This window comes from Python bivittatus, unplaced genomic scaffold (genome assembly GCF_059951505.1).
Source record: "Python bivittatus isolate LINGU-HERP-01145 unplaced genomic scaffold, Pbiv_v1 ctg000330_np1212, whole genome shotgun sequence".
NCBI classification, from domain to species: Eukaryota; Metazoa; Chordata; class Lepidosauria; order Squamata; family Pythonidae; genus Python; species Python bivittatus.
This window is the reverse complement of record NW_028277058.1, coordinates 43,506,315-43,520,724: the sequence shown is the minus strand read 5'-3', so window position 1 is coordinate 43,520,724 and position 14,410 is coordinate 43,506,315. Positions and strand designations below refer to the sequence as shown.

Here is a 14,410-nt window from a genome sequence, read left to right as displayed (position 1 = left end):
TAATGGGCTGTGAGAATAACCCTGTGAGACAGGAGGAAGAGCCACAGCCAAGACAACTAGGAGGTACATGCAGTATACTGACATGCACACAAGATGCAATTAACACACAAAGGATAAATGTGGTTTTGAGTTTCACACATTAACTCTATATTATCGGGTTATAATATAGTAATTATCTTCTTAATTGAATAAATGATCTGAAATTCTTAACTTACTGTACTTCACACTGAGAACATAAGGCAAACTATCAGCACTATGGATTGGCTGGACCATAATGTATGCATGACAGCTTACATTCCTATTGGCCATTGTTCCAAAACTTTCCTTCCAGTTTGATAATTCATGTAGCAAGTTGCTTCCAAACTCTGTAGAAATTGTAAGCAACTACTGGTACAAAGCTGGTATTTAACAGCTTTCATTTAAAATCACAGCACATTTGTCCAACACTCATTCTCCATCCTTGTTATTAAATCAAGAATTCTGCAGTCCAGCTATACTTTAGATTATAAGTTTAAAAGGCTGAAGTAAACATTTATACTAGTGGGAAGACATCAGTGGAAAGTTACATAGAGACGAGTCAGGGAGAGTCACAACCATTCAGAGGCAGAGAAAATTAAGACAGTCCACAATGCAACTTACAGCTGGATAGGTACGAGATAATGGAGTCCAGAACACAGGTTCAGATTGGGCATGATACAGTGGGGCAAAAAAGTATTTAGTCAGCCACCAATTGTGCAAGTTCTCCCACTTAAAAAGATGAGAGAGGCCTGTAATTTTCATCATAGGTATACTCAACTATGAGAGATAAAATGAGAAAAAAAATCCAGAAAATCACATTGTCTGATTTTTAAAGAATTTATTTGCAAATCATGGTGGAAAATAAGTATTTGGTCACCTACAAACAAGCAAGATGTCTGGCTCTCACAGACCTGAAACTACTTCTTTAAGAGGCTCCTCTGTCCTCCACTCGTTAACTGTAGTAATGGCACATGTTTGACCTTGTTATCAGTATAAAAGACACCTGTCCACAACCTCAAACAGTCACACTCCAAACTCCACTATGGCCAGGACCAAAGAGCTGTCGAAGGACACCAGAAACAAAATTGTAGACCTGCACCAGGCTGGGAAGACTGAATCTGCAATAGGCAAGCAGCTTGGTGTGAAGAAATCAACTGTGGGAGCAATAATTAGAAAATGGAAGACATACAAGACCACTGATAATCTCCCTTGATCTGGGACTCCACGCAAGATCTCACCCCGTGGGGTCAAAATGATCACAAGAACGGTGAGCAAAAATCCCAGAACCACATGGGGGGACCTAATGAATGACCTGCAGAGAGCTGGGACCAAAGTAACAAAGGCTACCATCAGTAACACACTACGCCGCCAGGGACTCAAATCCTGCAGTGCCAGACGTGTCCCCCTGCTTAAGCCAGTACATGTCTGGGCCTGTCTGAAGTTTGCTAGAGAGCATTTGGATGATCCAGAAGAGGATTGGGAGAATGTCATATGGTCAGATGAAACCAAAGTAGAGTGTTTTGGTCTAAACTCAACTCGTCATGTTTGGAGGAGAGAGAATGCTGAGTTGCATCCAAAGAACACCATACCTACTGTGAAGCATGGGGGTGGAAACATCATGCTTTGGGGCTGTTTTTACGCAAAGGGACCAGGACGACTGATCTGTGTAAAGGAAAGAATGAATGGGGCCATGTATTGTGAGATTTTGAGTGAACACCTCCTTCCATCAGCAAGGGCATTGAAGATGAAACGTGGCTGGGTCTTTCAGCATGACAATGATCCCAAACACACCGCCCGGGCAACAAACGAGTGGCTTCGTAAGAAGCATTTCAAGGTCCGGGAGTGGCCTCGCCAGTCTCCAGATCTCAACCCCATGGAAAACCTTTGGAGGGAGTTGAAAGTCCGTGTTGCCCAGCGACAGCCAAAACATCACTGCTCTAGAGGAGATCTACATGGAGGAATGGGCCAAAATACCAGCAACAGTGTGTGAAAACCTTGTGAAGACTTACAGAAAATGTTTGACCTCTGTCATTGCCAACAAAGGATATATAACAAAGTATTGAGATGAACTTTTGATATTGACCAAATACTTATTTTCCACCATGATTTGCAAATAAATTCTTTGAAAATCAGACAATGTGATTTTCTGGATTTTTTCCCCCATTTTGTCTCTCATAGTTGAGGTATACCTATGATGAAAATTACAGGCCTCTCTCATCTTTTTAAGTGGGAGAACTTGCACAATTGGTGGCGGACTAAATACTTTTTTGCCCCACTGTAGCTATAGAAAATGTGGCATTTGGAGACACCCAAGGATTCTTTATTTTAAAAATGGTGCTTTTTCACATAATCAGCAGAAAAGATTTGAAATCAAAATTTAAATAAATCATCTGCAATCTACCAATGATTTCTATTGTACTTAATTATCTAGACTGCACCAAATGTTTGCACGAAAGTTTTTATTAACTGATTTGGTGTTCTTACTAATTAAATCAATTAAAACAGATTTTTTTACAAAAATGAATGGCAAATTAATCAAATTCTTTATTTTGTCTTATTACAGTATTTTCAACATATCTTGGGGTTACTGTTTGTCGCTGAGAATTGATCAATCAGAACCTCATTGCTGAAATATGAAGTTCATTTTTGGCAGAGATAAGAAATAAAACCAAGAAAATTAAAAAAAAAAAAAAAAGCTTTAGGCAAGAGCATGAATGCTACATCGCATTTCATTTGTAAAAGTAATATCCTAACTTTCCCTAAGAATAAACAAGGCATCACAAAGGAAACTGGAAATTCCTAAGGATTCTACATTTCAAAAGTTTTTCTTTGTGAAATCTTTAGCTAAGGATTAGGAGGTCTTTAGCATATTTTCTCATGACCTCCTAATCCTTTGCTAAAGATCTGATGACCTCTCTAACTCAAGGAATAGGAGGGGAGAGGAGGAAACATAAAACATTCCCTCAGAACAACAGTGACAGTTTCTTACTGTTTCACAAGACAATTCTAAATGACCTGGAAAAAGTGTTTGCCTAATAACTATGAAGGAACGCTTGTACACATTTCTTCAGCACTCACAACAAAGCATGTACAGGACAAGAAATGAGAATGACAGAAGACCAGTTTGATATCACCTTAGGTTAGGGTTATGAGACTGTACAAATGTTATGGCAGACAAAATCTTCTGTTTTATCTGCCATAACATCACCATAAGAACAGCAAAAGCTTGTGCTTCCATATTAGTTTAAATGCAATCCAGTGGGTCACCCATGTCATAAATTTTAGAAGGCCAAGAGCCACATATCAAAAATAGGCAGAGTCGGGGGGGGGGGAGAAGCATAGATTTGATTGACATTTAAATACAGTGGATATTATTAAGGACTCATATATCCATCTGCAAAATTCCGGGCCATCTTTGGAAGCTTAATGCTATACCTGGTTAGGAAACAACATTTGCTTTATGCTTCCCCAAAGAGAAAAATCCATACCTTATTATTCTCTGTTCTTCCTCCATCAGTTTCCTCACCTGTTGCAGTTCCCTGATCAGTTCAACGTCTGTGCCATTCACCCAGGTATACACCACATCAATAGGCATAGGCAAGCAAAGCCTGCAGAAATCATATTGAAAAACAGATGAAAAAAAACCCCTGTTTAGTCTATCCAGGATTTAACTGTGAAGCATTTTATGGTGCTACAGATTAGGTTCTTCTTCAGATACTAGAACTCATGAGCTGCAAATGACAAGGGCACTTAGTACATTTGATACATTCACATTGTTTGGTTAAACCTTCCAATTCCTGTCATTGACCACCATAAAGTTTTTATTGTTAAGTAGCCTTCCATTACTCCATCACGTTCAGGAGCTGGCAGACATCAAACATTTAGTAATCAATTCTGCTTTTAAAAAATCCTTCTGGATAGTCATGTCATCTTCTTCTATAATGTGAATCATTCCAGAAATACTTCTGTGAAAGAAAACAATGTATCAACAGCCTTTTGTATTAAAAAAAAAGTTAATATTTAAAAAGCTAAAGATACAACCTGATCTCAACATTTCTACTACTTTGCCAACAACCCAACATTCACTGTTTTGTTTTAATTAACTTGTACAAAGGAGCCCAGAATAGGATAAGAACAAAGATGAAACTCAATATTATCTCCCAACTCTCCTCAACAACTTAAGGTGCAATATAAAGTTCCACTAGTTCATTTTTCCATTTTATCCTTTTGATGACTAATTATGAATAAAAGTTACCCACAGAACTTTTTGACTAGATGGGAATGAACATCTGGGCTTTCTGAATCTCAGCCTGACATAATCCTGGTAGAGCTCCTTGATCACACAAAAATATAGGGTGGTTCCTCCTCCTCCTCCTCCTCCTCCTCCTCCTCCTCCTCCTCCTCCTCCTCCTCTTCTTCATAACCTGCTACCCAATATCCTTATATCCCCAAATAGCTGTACTTTTAATTAGGAAGAATGGCTATTGTTTAGCCATTAGAATAACTATCAGCAAAGGTGAATAAACTGAAATGTGGCTTTGCCTAAATAACAGGGCAAATCCTGAATCATAAGCACTCAAGTTAAATTCAGCATCCCTGGAGAATTTAATTTCAGTTAAGGAAAAGTAGATGCTTATTCATGTAGAATAGCTTTAGAATAGCTTGGCTAATCCTTGAAATAGCTAAGCTATTCTAAAGATCCAAATCAATTTGATATTTTTAATTATCTGGCTTATGCAGAGACTGGTGGGCACTTATGACCAAATGCTAGGCATGATTATAAAATAAATCCTTTTTTTTTTTCCCATTCTGCTGGTAGCTTTACATATGGTTGGTGGTCACTAGACATAGATCCCTTCTCCTTTTTTCAGAAGGACTAGAATGGAAGTACTCTGCATTTGCTCCTGAGATCTCAAAACTGCTCTGAAAAAGAGCCACAGCTCAGGAACACAGATGTGTGCTGCATACAAGGTGAAACACTCAATCCCAAACATCTTGTCAGCAGAGTGCAAGCAGAACAGAGGGAAAGCAAACTTCAAAGGCTTAGTATGTTTAAGAAACTGATATTCTAGATGGGTCCCCCCTCCAACCTAGTATCTTCGCTGGTAATCCTGAAAGTCATTGGTATTGGTCTGCAGGACATCAGTTGGCCATTCCTCACCAGAAGCAACTCCATCTTTTGAATCACTTTGGAGTTTAATTCTTTCCTTACTGTTTCTTTAAGACTGAAAAGCCTTTGGAACTGCAAGTTTGGCATTCGCTTGGTGAGTCTCTCTTAAATCCATTTAAAAAGAAATAAAATTATGTGTTTCCAGTTTTATAAGATTATGTGTTATAAAATTATGTGTTTCCAGTCTTATAAGATTTTTATTTTTTGCAATATACAGCAAAAGGGTGATTATAGTGCTGTTTTTGGAAGTTTTTTAAACACTAAGGGTTTGGATGAAACTGGTTTAAAGAAAGACTGAAGTTAATTAAAAAGATCTTTTCTAAGGGTTTGGATGAAACTGGTTTAAAGAAAGACTTTGAAGTTAATTAAAAAGATCTTTTCTCGTAGGAAAAAATGTCATGTTGATATTCCGAGTTGATAACAAGATTTTGAAGGCTGATCACTAGAGGGCACCAGATGGCTACTTTAAAGGAAACGTTTGATATGTTGGTGCAAGAAGTGCTTAAGTTATTTAACTCTATACTGGAACCAAAAGGTGTTATTAAAGAAGAGCAAGTCCCTTTGAATAAAACTGAAATGGACTTTAAGGTGGACTTAAAAATTATAACCTGCAAGAAAGAGATGGAAATATTGGATTTACAAATGGAATTGAATGAGCATCTAAAAATAAAAAAAGATATACAAATAATATATCAAAAGAGTGATGTGGATTACACATTTAAATTGGAATATTAGAGATCTACACTGAAATTACAAATGGACTTTGATAAAGATGACAAGAATTTTGAGAGAAGAGGCAAGGATAGTAGAAGAAAGCAGATCTTAGAATTTTATCTATGGGATCTAAGGATTGCTGGGAAGAAGAAGAAAAAATACAAAATTGGTTTATTTGATTATGGTTACATAATGGGTTGCTATGTCTGGTGATGTTTAATGGTTATTTTGACTGGATAGTTTTTTTGGGAAATGTTCAATTGGGTGTAATGGATTAATTTGCAATATCTATGCTACTACTTTTGGTATATAAATAAGGGGTTTCTATTTCTTGTAAAGTTTGTTTTTATTTTTCTGTAATGTTTAACTGTTAATTGAGATCAGATTTTTATTATTAAGAGAGAGATTAGGGGACTTTGCTTAAAGGAAAGGGGGATTAAATACTTATGTTGTTAGTTGTGTCTGTTAACTTTTTCTGGACCTTTGCTGATTAATAAGGAGAACTGAGGATTTAGAATTTAGTCTTTTGTAAATGGGGTAAGGTATTGAATGAAGATGTATTTGGTTGTATTTTAAGAGACAATGATAAATTGTTAATGTTGATTATAGTTGCTGGGGATGAAGGGGGAAGTATCTTCTTTGGGAGGGGTTCTGTACCTTTTTAATATTTTTTCTTTCTTTTTTCTTTTATTTTTTTAATGTGTTTTATATTAGGTTCTTGTATTAGTTTTACCTGTTTTATATAATACTTAATAAAATTATTGAAAGAACGTGAATTCAAATCAGAAACAACTGCATGTGAGTCATCTATGTGAATCAGAACTGAATCGGCTATGATTGGGATTTACACACACTTATTGAATAATATAATATTGACATTATTTTTCTGTTGTCCTCTCTTCCCCTGTTTGAACAAATTAAATCCATGTTGGACTTTAAAGAACATGGTTAGCAGTACAGACAACTGAATATTCATATATAGCTCTGTATGGATTCTATAGAATGCATAAACAATAGTCTGTATTTTTAAGTGCTGTGACCTCTAGATGAGGTATATGCAGATTTTCAAATAGCAACAGCTTAAAAAGTGACAGAATTATCCAATTTAACATGTATTGATTTTTTTTCTTTTTCACTTTTTACTAAGGATACCATTTATAATTATCTCTGGCTTTGTCAGTATAAGAATTGTCTAGTTAATCTGTCCTTGACTATCTTAACAAAGAGCCTGTATGTTCTCCTAAGGACAGAGATGGGTTCAAGGAATGCTTGGGTTTGAAATTTTCAGAACTGTGAAACCAACAATTGTTGTTGGGTTTTTTTTCTTTACAATCCTTGATGCATCACCTACTTAAATTAGACAGACCCTAATGTAAATGTCTGCAATCTTCTCCCATTTTCCATTTTAGAGTTCATAGAGACTTCATAGACTTCAATATCCCGGTTCCACTCACTTTCTACTCTCCCTTGGTTACATATTGGTTGGTTAAGAGATGCAAAGATCATTGTTGTTTAGTCGTTAAGTCGTGTCCGACTCTTCGTGACCCCATGAACCATATTGCGCCAGGCCTTCCTGTCCTTCACTGCCTCCCTGAGTTTGCTCAGTTTCATGCTCATTGCTTCAGTGATGCTATCTAACCATCTCATCCTCTGCCGTCCTCTTCTCCTTTTGCCTTCAATCTTTCCCAGCATCAGGGTCTTCTCCAAAGAGATCTCTCTTCGCATTAGGTGACCAAAATATCTGAGCTTGAGCTTCATTATCGATCCTTCCAATGAGCAATCAGGGTTGAGCAAAGATCATAAAGCTTGCAAATGTTTGTGACCTTTGGCCTGGCAAAGGGATTGTGTGTACCTGCATATGCCATTGGAATTAATTTGCATTTCAAAAGACAAAAGGATGTTAAAAAGCAGAGGAAGAAGGCTTGAAATCAGAACTAACAAAGACTGAAATATCCAAAATTCCACAGAGCAATAACTGCTCAGGTAGGCAGGAGCCCTTTAAAAACTTTGCCATCTAGGTAGGGTTCAAAGGCCAGTCCACATGAATGGAGTAAGGCTAGTCCAGATCTTGACAAATTCTTCCTGCCCATGGCAAGATTCCATATTGCCATTCTGTTGCCTTCTTGTGCAGGGTAACTGCAAACAGCTGTATTTTATTCTACATTTAGTGGCTACTGACACATCAAGTCAGAGCCGTTCTCAAGGTATAGTGGTATGCTTTCGAAAATGTCATCGCCTACTTCCAAAATCTCTGAAAATGCCAGGAGCCTTTAGCTGTTTGTAAAACACACTAAGCCACAAATCAGCCAACCACATTTTAGCCTAGTATATACAAACCAAACCCCTAGCTTTAATTGTGTAAACAGAAAAAATTGGGTTAACTGCCCATGATTCAGTCAACCAAAATAAGAATATAACGACTGAGACAGGAAAAATCTGGGCATCAGTGACAGTTGTTGGCTAGGGTTTGAGCCAAGCCAAGTCATGGGGACTGTGATTAAAGGTATCTAAGACTCTATGAAAGATTGTTACTAGAACAGATACTACACATTCCTATGTAGACCAATTCTAAACATTTACAAAGTATCCAATTGCTTTAAAAGAAAAAAGATATGAAGAAGTTTATCTCCACTTCCTAGAATCAGGAGAAATTGCAGCCACATTGTTTCTTCTGCATTGTTCCCCTCACCTCACCTCACCTCACCCCACCCCACCCAATCATAAATTCAATTCGTACAAATTGAAGAAAAGCAGAGAGAAAAACATGATGGAACATTGAAAAAAATGCAAGGGACTTTTTTTAACAACCAAAACTATTTCAAATAAAAATAAATAGCTCTACAAATGCTGCTGCTGCTTCTTTTTTTTTTTGTCTCTGCCTTCGAGTCAGTGTTTACTGCTGGTGACTGCCTGGATAAGTCCTGGCAGTTTTCTTGGCAAGATTTCAGAAGTGGTTTGTCCTTGCCTCCTTCCTAGGGCTGAGAGAAAGTGACTGGCCCAAGGTCACCCATCTGCCTTTGTGCTTAAGGCGGGAGTAGAACTCAGTCTCCTGGTTTCTAGCCTGATGCCTTAACCACTACACCAAACTGGCTCTCATACAAACGCTAGCCTATACTTTTCTTACACAATGGAAGAAGCATTGCCATTCCAGATCTGAGGCTCACCTGTTCTGAAATGATTTCCCAGCCACATTATCCCTGTAAGAGTCAAACAGGACATGATACTGGTCCCGGCTCCACTCCAATACAACCTATGGAAGAATGTTTGACATTATATTCTAAAATAACTGAATTGAATTGGATTTTAAAACTAATTTAACCTGTAGATGGAAATGCACAAAAAGAGGCTTAGGTTTGCCCTTTGTTACTGAAAAGTTTGTAGGGTATTTTATGAAGTGGAATAAACTATTTGATTGAGTTATTCCTGAAAAGGAAGTTCTCCACTATTTTATTCAAACATATCAAGCCTCATTATTATTAAGGATCCTTTTAACCAGGATATATTCAGTGTTTAATTGAGTGTTTCTCAACCCTGAAGATGTGTGGACTTCAACTCCCTAATTCAGTGTTTCTCAACCTTGACCACTTGAAGATGTGTGGACTTCATCTCCCAGAATTCCCCAGCCAGCCATGCTGGCTAGGGAATTCTGGAAGTTGAAGTCCACACATCTTCGAGTGGCCAAGGGTGAGAAACACTGCTCTAATTTGTTTCTTGGGTATAATTCTTTCTTTTTCCAGACATATATGTGTAAAACTGAACTGTCAGTCTCCAGTACAGTAAATTCCTATATTAAGTCCTTTTTTTTCTTCATACATTCTATCACCTACTTTGCAGATAACTTCATCCCACAAATAATTTCAGAATAGAATTACCCCAGTCTATAATCCTGTGAAGTCTTTCTTGACTACTGGATTTCAAAGGATTGTTGTCCAGTTCAAACCACAATGACAAATAAATGACTAAATGTGTGTCATGATATCATAACACCAACCTTGGCCTTTTGTACTCGTGTCCTGTCATCAGACCGCACACATGTATGTAAGTCATGTGGTTGGCCTTACAATGTCCAGTTTGTCATTTGTCCTGATTTACCACCCCTGTAGACATTTATTACTGGATTCTGAAACAACCTATGAATTCCACAACAAGGCCCCATAAGAGTCCACAAAATAAAAATTCATATAAAACATTAGGGGTGGGGGAGTTCAGGTCATATGGTTTCACTGACCCTGTGATCAGCTGATGAAAGCTGCTAGACATCTAGCACAGCCCTCTACATGATCTGGAGCTTATCTATAAATCACAGGGTCATCTGACATTAACTAGCTAGCTATCAGTTTCCATGTTCATGGGGAGGAACAGAAGGAGAGACATTTACACCCATTTTGCTTGTTCCTTGCAGAAATCCTTCAACTTTTCACCCATTTGCCTCCATACATTTAAGGGACAACTCATAGGAGTGTGTGTGTTAAGCTGTGTTAAGAATTTCACCAGTTGATCTTCCTCAGCCCACCTCTTCCATCAGAAATACGGGATATGGCCTTCTTGATTATGACACCCCATAATTTCTCAGCAGCTAATTTCCAGCTTGTTTTATAGTTATCTGTCTTCTGTGTGACTGAAAGGTGCTAATGGCCATATTTTATCATTCATGGGTTCTCTCCTCCCCTGCTTGATTCCCTGCAGGCACAGCCCCTTCTGAGAAATTCCTCACCCCACCCCCTTTTAAGCCTTTCTCTTTTAGGTTTACCTCTCTTTAGATTGCAAAAGTCCGATGAAATTAACGAATTAAGAGATTCTGAGGTTCTTTGCTGCCACCTACCAACTGTCCAGACTTTTGCAGCTAATGCCTGGCATGCTTATTCGCTCTCCCCACAAGGAAGCCAGTGAGAAGAGGAAGGGCAACCGCCCGGCTGGGGTCCCGGAGAACTCCTTTTCCGGCCCAAACTGCCGCTGAGTCAACGGCTGAGAGGCTCAGGAACCGCGGCGGCGGCGGCAGAAGAACCACCGCGCCTCGCCTTTCCCTCGCTTCTTCCTCGCCTCTGCGCCACTATTCTGTTTCGGCGCATGCTGCGCTACCACGCCTGGCAGGCAAACTTGCGGATGACCTCTAGAAATGGCAGCAGAGAGTGAAAACAAGAAAAGAAAACACCACCACCAACCTCCTCCTCTCTTTCTGCCACCTAATGGCCGCCCGCATTTTTGCGGCCCAGATCTGGTCAGCTCTGCGCTGAGCGATCAAACCTGCGGAAGGCCAGGAGCGGGAGCCCGGGAACGACGCGTTCCTGCGCTTGCGGGCCCTGCGACGGCTGCCTCCACGGCCTTTACTATATGGACACCGTGGGGGCTGCTAGTACGGGAAAAGGCCCAGAGCCTGCAGCAGGGAGTCATAGCAATCAAGTTAAGCGACAATTGCAGAGAGGTTACTTGTTACGCTGCAAAGAAGCTGGAAAGGAAAAGGATCCGAGCACGGGAGGAAGACGCAAAGCGAGAGAGGTTCAGCCCGTGCAGGAAAATAAAGTTTGCAGCAGGATCTTTGCGTTTTTGTTAGAGTGATCGCCAAAGAGAAATCCAACAGGTAACGTTTTTTGGCCCTGGCTGAGACGCGACTGGGGGGAAATGCTTCTGCCAGTCACGCAACTCTTAGGGGCCCAGAGGCCGCGCTGGCATCCACAAGTGAGCAAAGAGCTATTCTGAAGGGAGCGAAGTGAAAAATGCGACCTGAAGAAGGAAAATCCCTTAGAGATGGAAGGCCGGCGGAAGGAGTGAGCAACCCTCCCGGAAGAGCCGAGACAGAACACGGGGGGATGCGGGGTCGCAGGCAACGGGGACCCGGTCCTCGGATGGAGGGTGCTCGCAGCCGGGCACCGGGGATCGCGCTTTACCTCGCCGAACTGCAGGGCGGAGACGATCAGGAGGACGATGCCTCCGAGGCAAAGGCAGGGCCCATATCGGTGGGACAGGCAGGTGTAGGTCTGTCTCTGCAGGAGCTTCAGCAGCATGGCCCGCCGGGCACCATCACCCTGCAGCCGCTGCCACCGGTGCCGCCTTCCTCGCAATCGGCCGCCCGCCAATCCTAGCGGTCGTCGCCGCCTCCGGAGCCGCCTAACCCCGGTCCCCAGCACATCGCAAGGCTGCGGCGCTCGAAGCTTCCGGCAGCCAGCGCCGCCCCCGGTGGGCGGGGGAAGGCTCTCCCCGGCGCGGGCGGGGCTCCGTTGTGCAACCTGCTACGGTACAGTCATGTGTTTGTCAGGCGCCCTCGCTGCCTCGTGATTGGGAAGTAAAGGAAGAGCCGCCGCCGCCGCCACTCGGGGTGTACGCGGGGATATTTCCAGGAGGGGGCATTTCAGGCCATTTTGTTCAACGCCTTGCTCGGTGAAGGAAGCCAAATTAAATCCGGTCTGGCTTCCGTTGAACAACTTCTGAGAAGGGGCGGCCCACCCGCTCTGGCTATTTCAGCATTTTGCGGTTATGTGTGCAAATCTGCTTTTCCAGATGAAAAAGATAAAATCGATCTGGGCACGGTCTCCCGAAGATTCAGGACAAGACAGGCTCAAATATTAGCTTCATTTGAAATGGGGCTTTTTTTTGAGGGGGGTGCCTTCGAGTCAGTTTTTGACTCCTGGCAACTGCCTGGACAAGTCCCTGCAGTTTTCTTGGCAAGATTTCAGAAGCGGTTTGCCCTTGCCTCCTTCCTAGGGCTGAGAGGGAGTGACTGGCCCAAGGTCACCCAGCTGGCTTCGTGCCTAAGACAGGACTAGAGCTCGTGGTCTCCCGGTTGCCTGATGCCTTAGCCACTACACCAAACTGGCTCTCTTGTTTTGTTTTGCTTTTTAAATTTTATTTTATTGTGGAGATTATAATCCCATTTTTATTTGAAATATGTGTGCCTATGGGACAAATAGTCCTGTGGCATTTTGAAGCCTAATTCAACCTGAGCTACATGTATTTTCTTCTATTGAAGACTAATTCATTATTGAATAAGCTGTCATGAATTGCAGTTAGTTTCACCAGATAATGTATCTTCTTTAAGATGCTCTTTATTACATTTGTTGCCCAAATGTGGCAACCTATATGGAGGATGTATTGTGTGTAATGTTTAGAGTGATGGTATATAATTGTGGAGACCTACAGCAAAACCTATACTTGGCTGTCAAACTCACCGATAACATCGTTCACCTGAACTTCTTCACAGGGCTGTTGTGAGGTGATGATAAGTAGCATGTGTACGACTTTGAATTCTTGAAGAATGATGGGTTAGTGCTCTATAAAATTATTGAATGATGCCAAATGTAACATAAAACATTAGCTTTAAAGAAAGGAGCACAACTGACAACAGTATAGCTCATCAACTGAAAAAAAAGTAGGCAGTGTTAACACACTGAACTAGCTAACCTCATCTTAGTCTAGTGAGTTATATGAATCCAGCTCATGTTGTTAATGTATGATTCCCTGTGTCCTGCAATCCCAAAAAATGGGCTAATTGCAATTTTGAACAGAACCTTACTGGAGTCTTTTGCGTTAGGCCATTTGAATGGCCTGATTGGAAGCACAGATTCACCTACTAAAGGATTGCTACCATACATGATGCCAAAGAGGAAAATACCTAGATATATGCCCTCATTTATGCTGCTGGGCCATAGTACAGCACATTTTTCAATATTGCATTTTTGCTGCTACTGCGGATAAACATGCATTGGGAAATGCCAGTAGTCTTCTGGGCTAAGAAAATTGATCCAAGAGAAGACTTGCTTTCACCAAAGGTCACAGAAATCTGGGGAATACACTGATGCTTATTTATTTATTTTACTTATAAACTGTCTTACTCCACTGGTTTATGGAGTGTACAAATTAAATCAAAACACAAAATAACAATATCATAAAAACAACACAGCCATTGACAATACCAAACAATATCTGGCACAGATCTTAACTCTGGCTGCTCAATCTCCAAAGGCCTTCCAGAAAAGCCAGGATTTAGCCATTCTCTGGAATGCCTAAAGACCGGGTGCCATTCTTGCCTTGGGTAAGCCAGCTGTTCCAAGGCTGGAGCCTCTGTGCCCCCTCCCATCACACCCCATGACAGGAGAACAACTTCAACACGGGCATTCTATTCACTTGGGTTGAGCGAGTTGTACTTCCATCATCCAAGTACAAGGTAACAAGAACATGAGTGACTCTCTTCAGCACATCCTATTCTAGGTAAGGCCACAACTAGCACAACAAAGGAAGCCGGATAAAGGCCCTCCTGGCCACAGATTCCACCTGCTTCCTGCTCCAGTAGGAGCCTGATAGTCCAGGGGGACTCCTCAATTGTGAGCCTGCTTTTCCAGGATAATCACAACGCCATCAAGAACCAAAATTGTTGTCATCCCAGAATCAGCTGGCCCAAGCCACTCTAACTTGCAGGGTTGAGCCTGAGCTCTGTTCCCCTACCCAGGCCTGGACAACCTCCAGGGACTGGATCAAGATTTCCACTGCATTTCTCATTCTGTCTGGAGTGAAGAT

The 14,410-nt window shown here is 41.1% G+C and overlaps 1 protein-coding gene across 3 annotated transcripts in view; it reads right to left on the bottom strand.

Annotated features, from left to right (window-relative positions):
- The window catches only part of GNPTAB (N-acetylglucosamine-1-phosphate transferase subunits alpha and beta), a 46,779-nt gene extending 34,576 nt beyond the window's left edge, over nt 1-12,203 (bottom strand). The window contains exons 1-3 of one of the 3 annotated variants that reach the window (XM_007419946.3): nt 11,788-12,203; nt 9,067-9,152; nt 3,507-3,626 (exon numbers count right to left, since the gene is read on the bottom strand). In XM_007419946.3, coding sequence (XP_007420008.2) covers nt 3,507-3,626; nt 9,067-9,152; nt 11,788-11,904 — 323 coding nt within the window. In that variant the 5' untranslated portion in view covers nt 11,905-12,203. The remainder of the gene's footprint in view (nt 1-3,506; nt 3,627-9,066; nt 9,153-11,787) is intronic. The other 2 variants (XM_007419947.3, XM_088141110.1) reach the window with 2 other exon arrangements.
- Between the last annotated feature and the right edge of the window lie 2,207 nt (nt 12,204-14,410).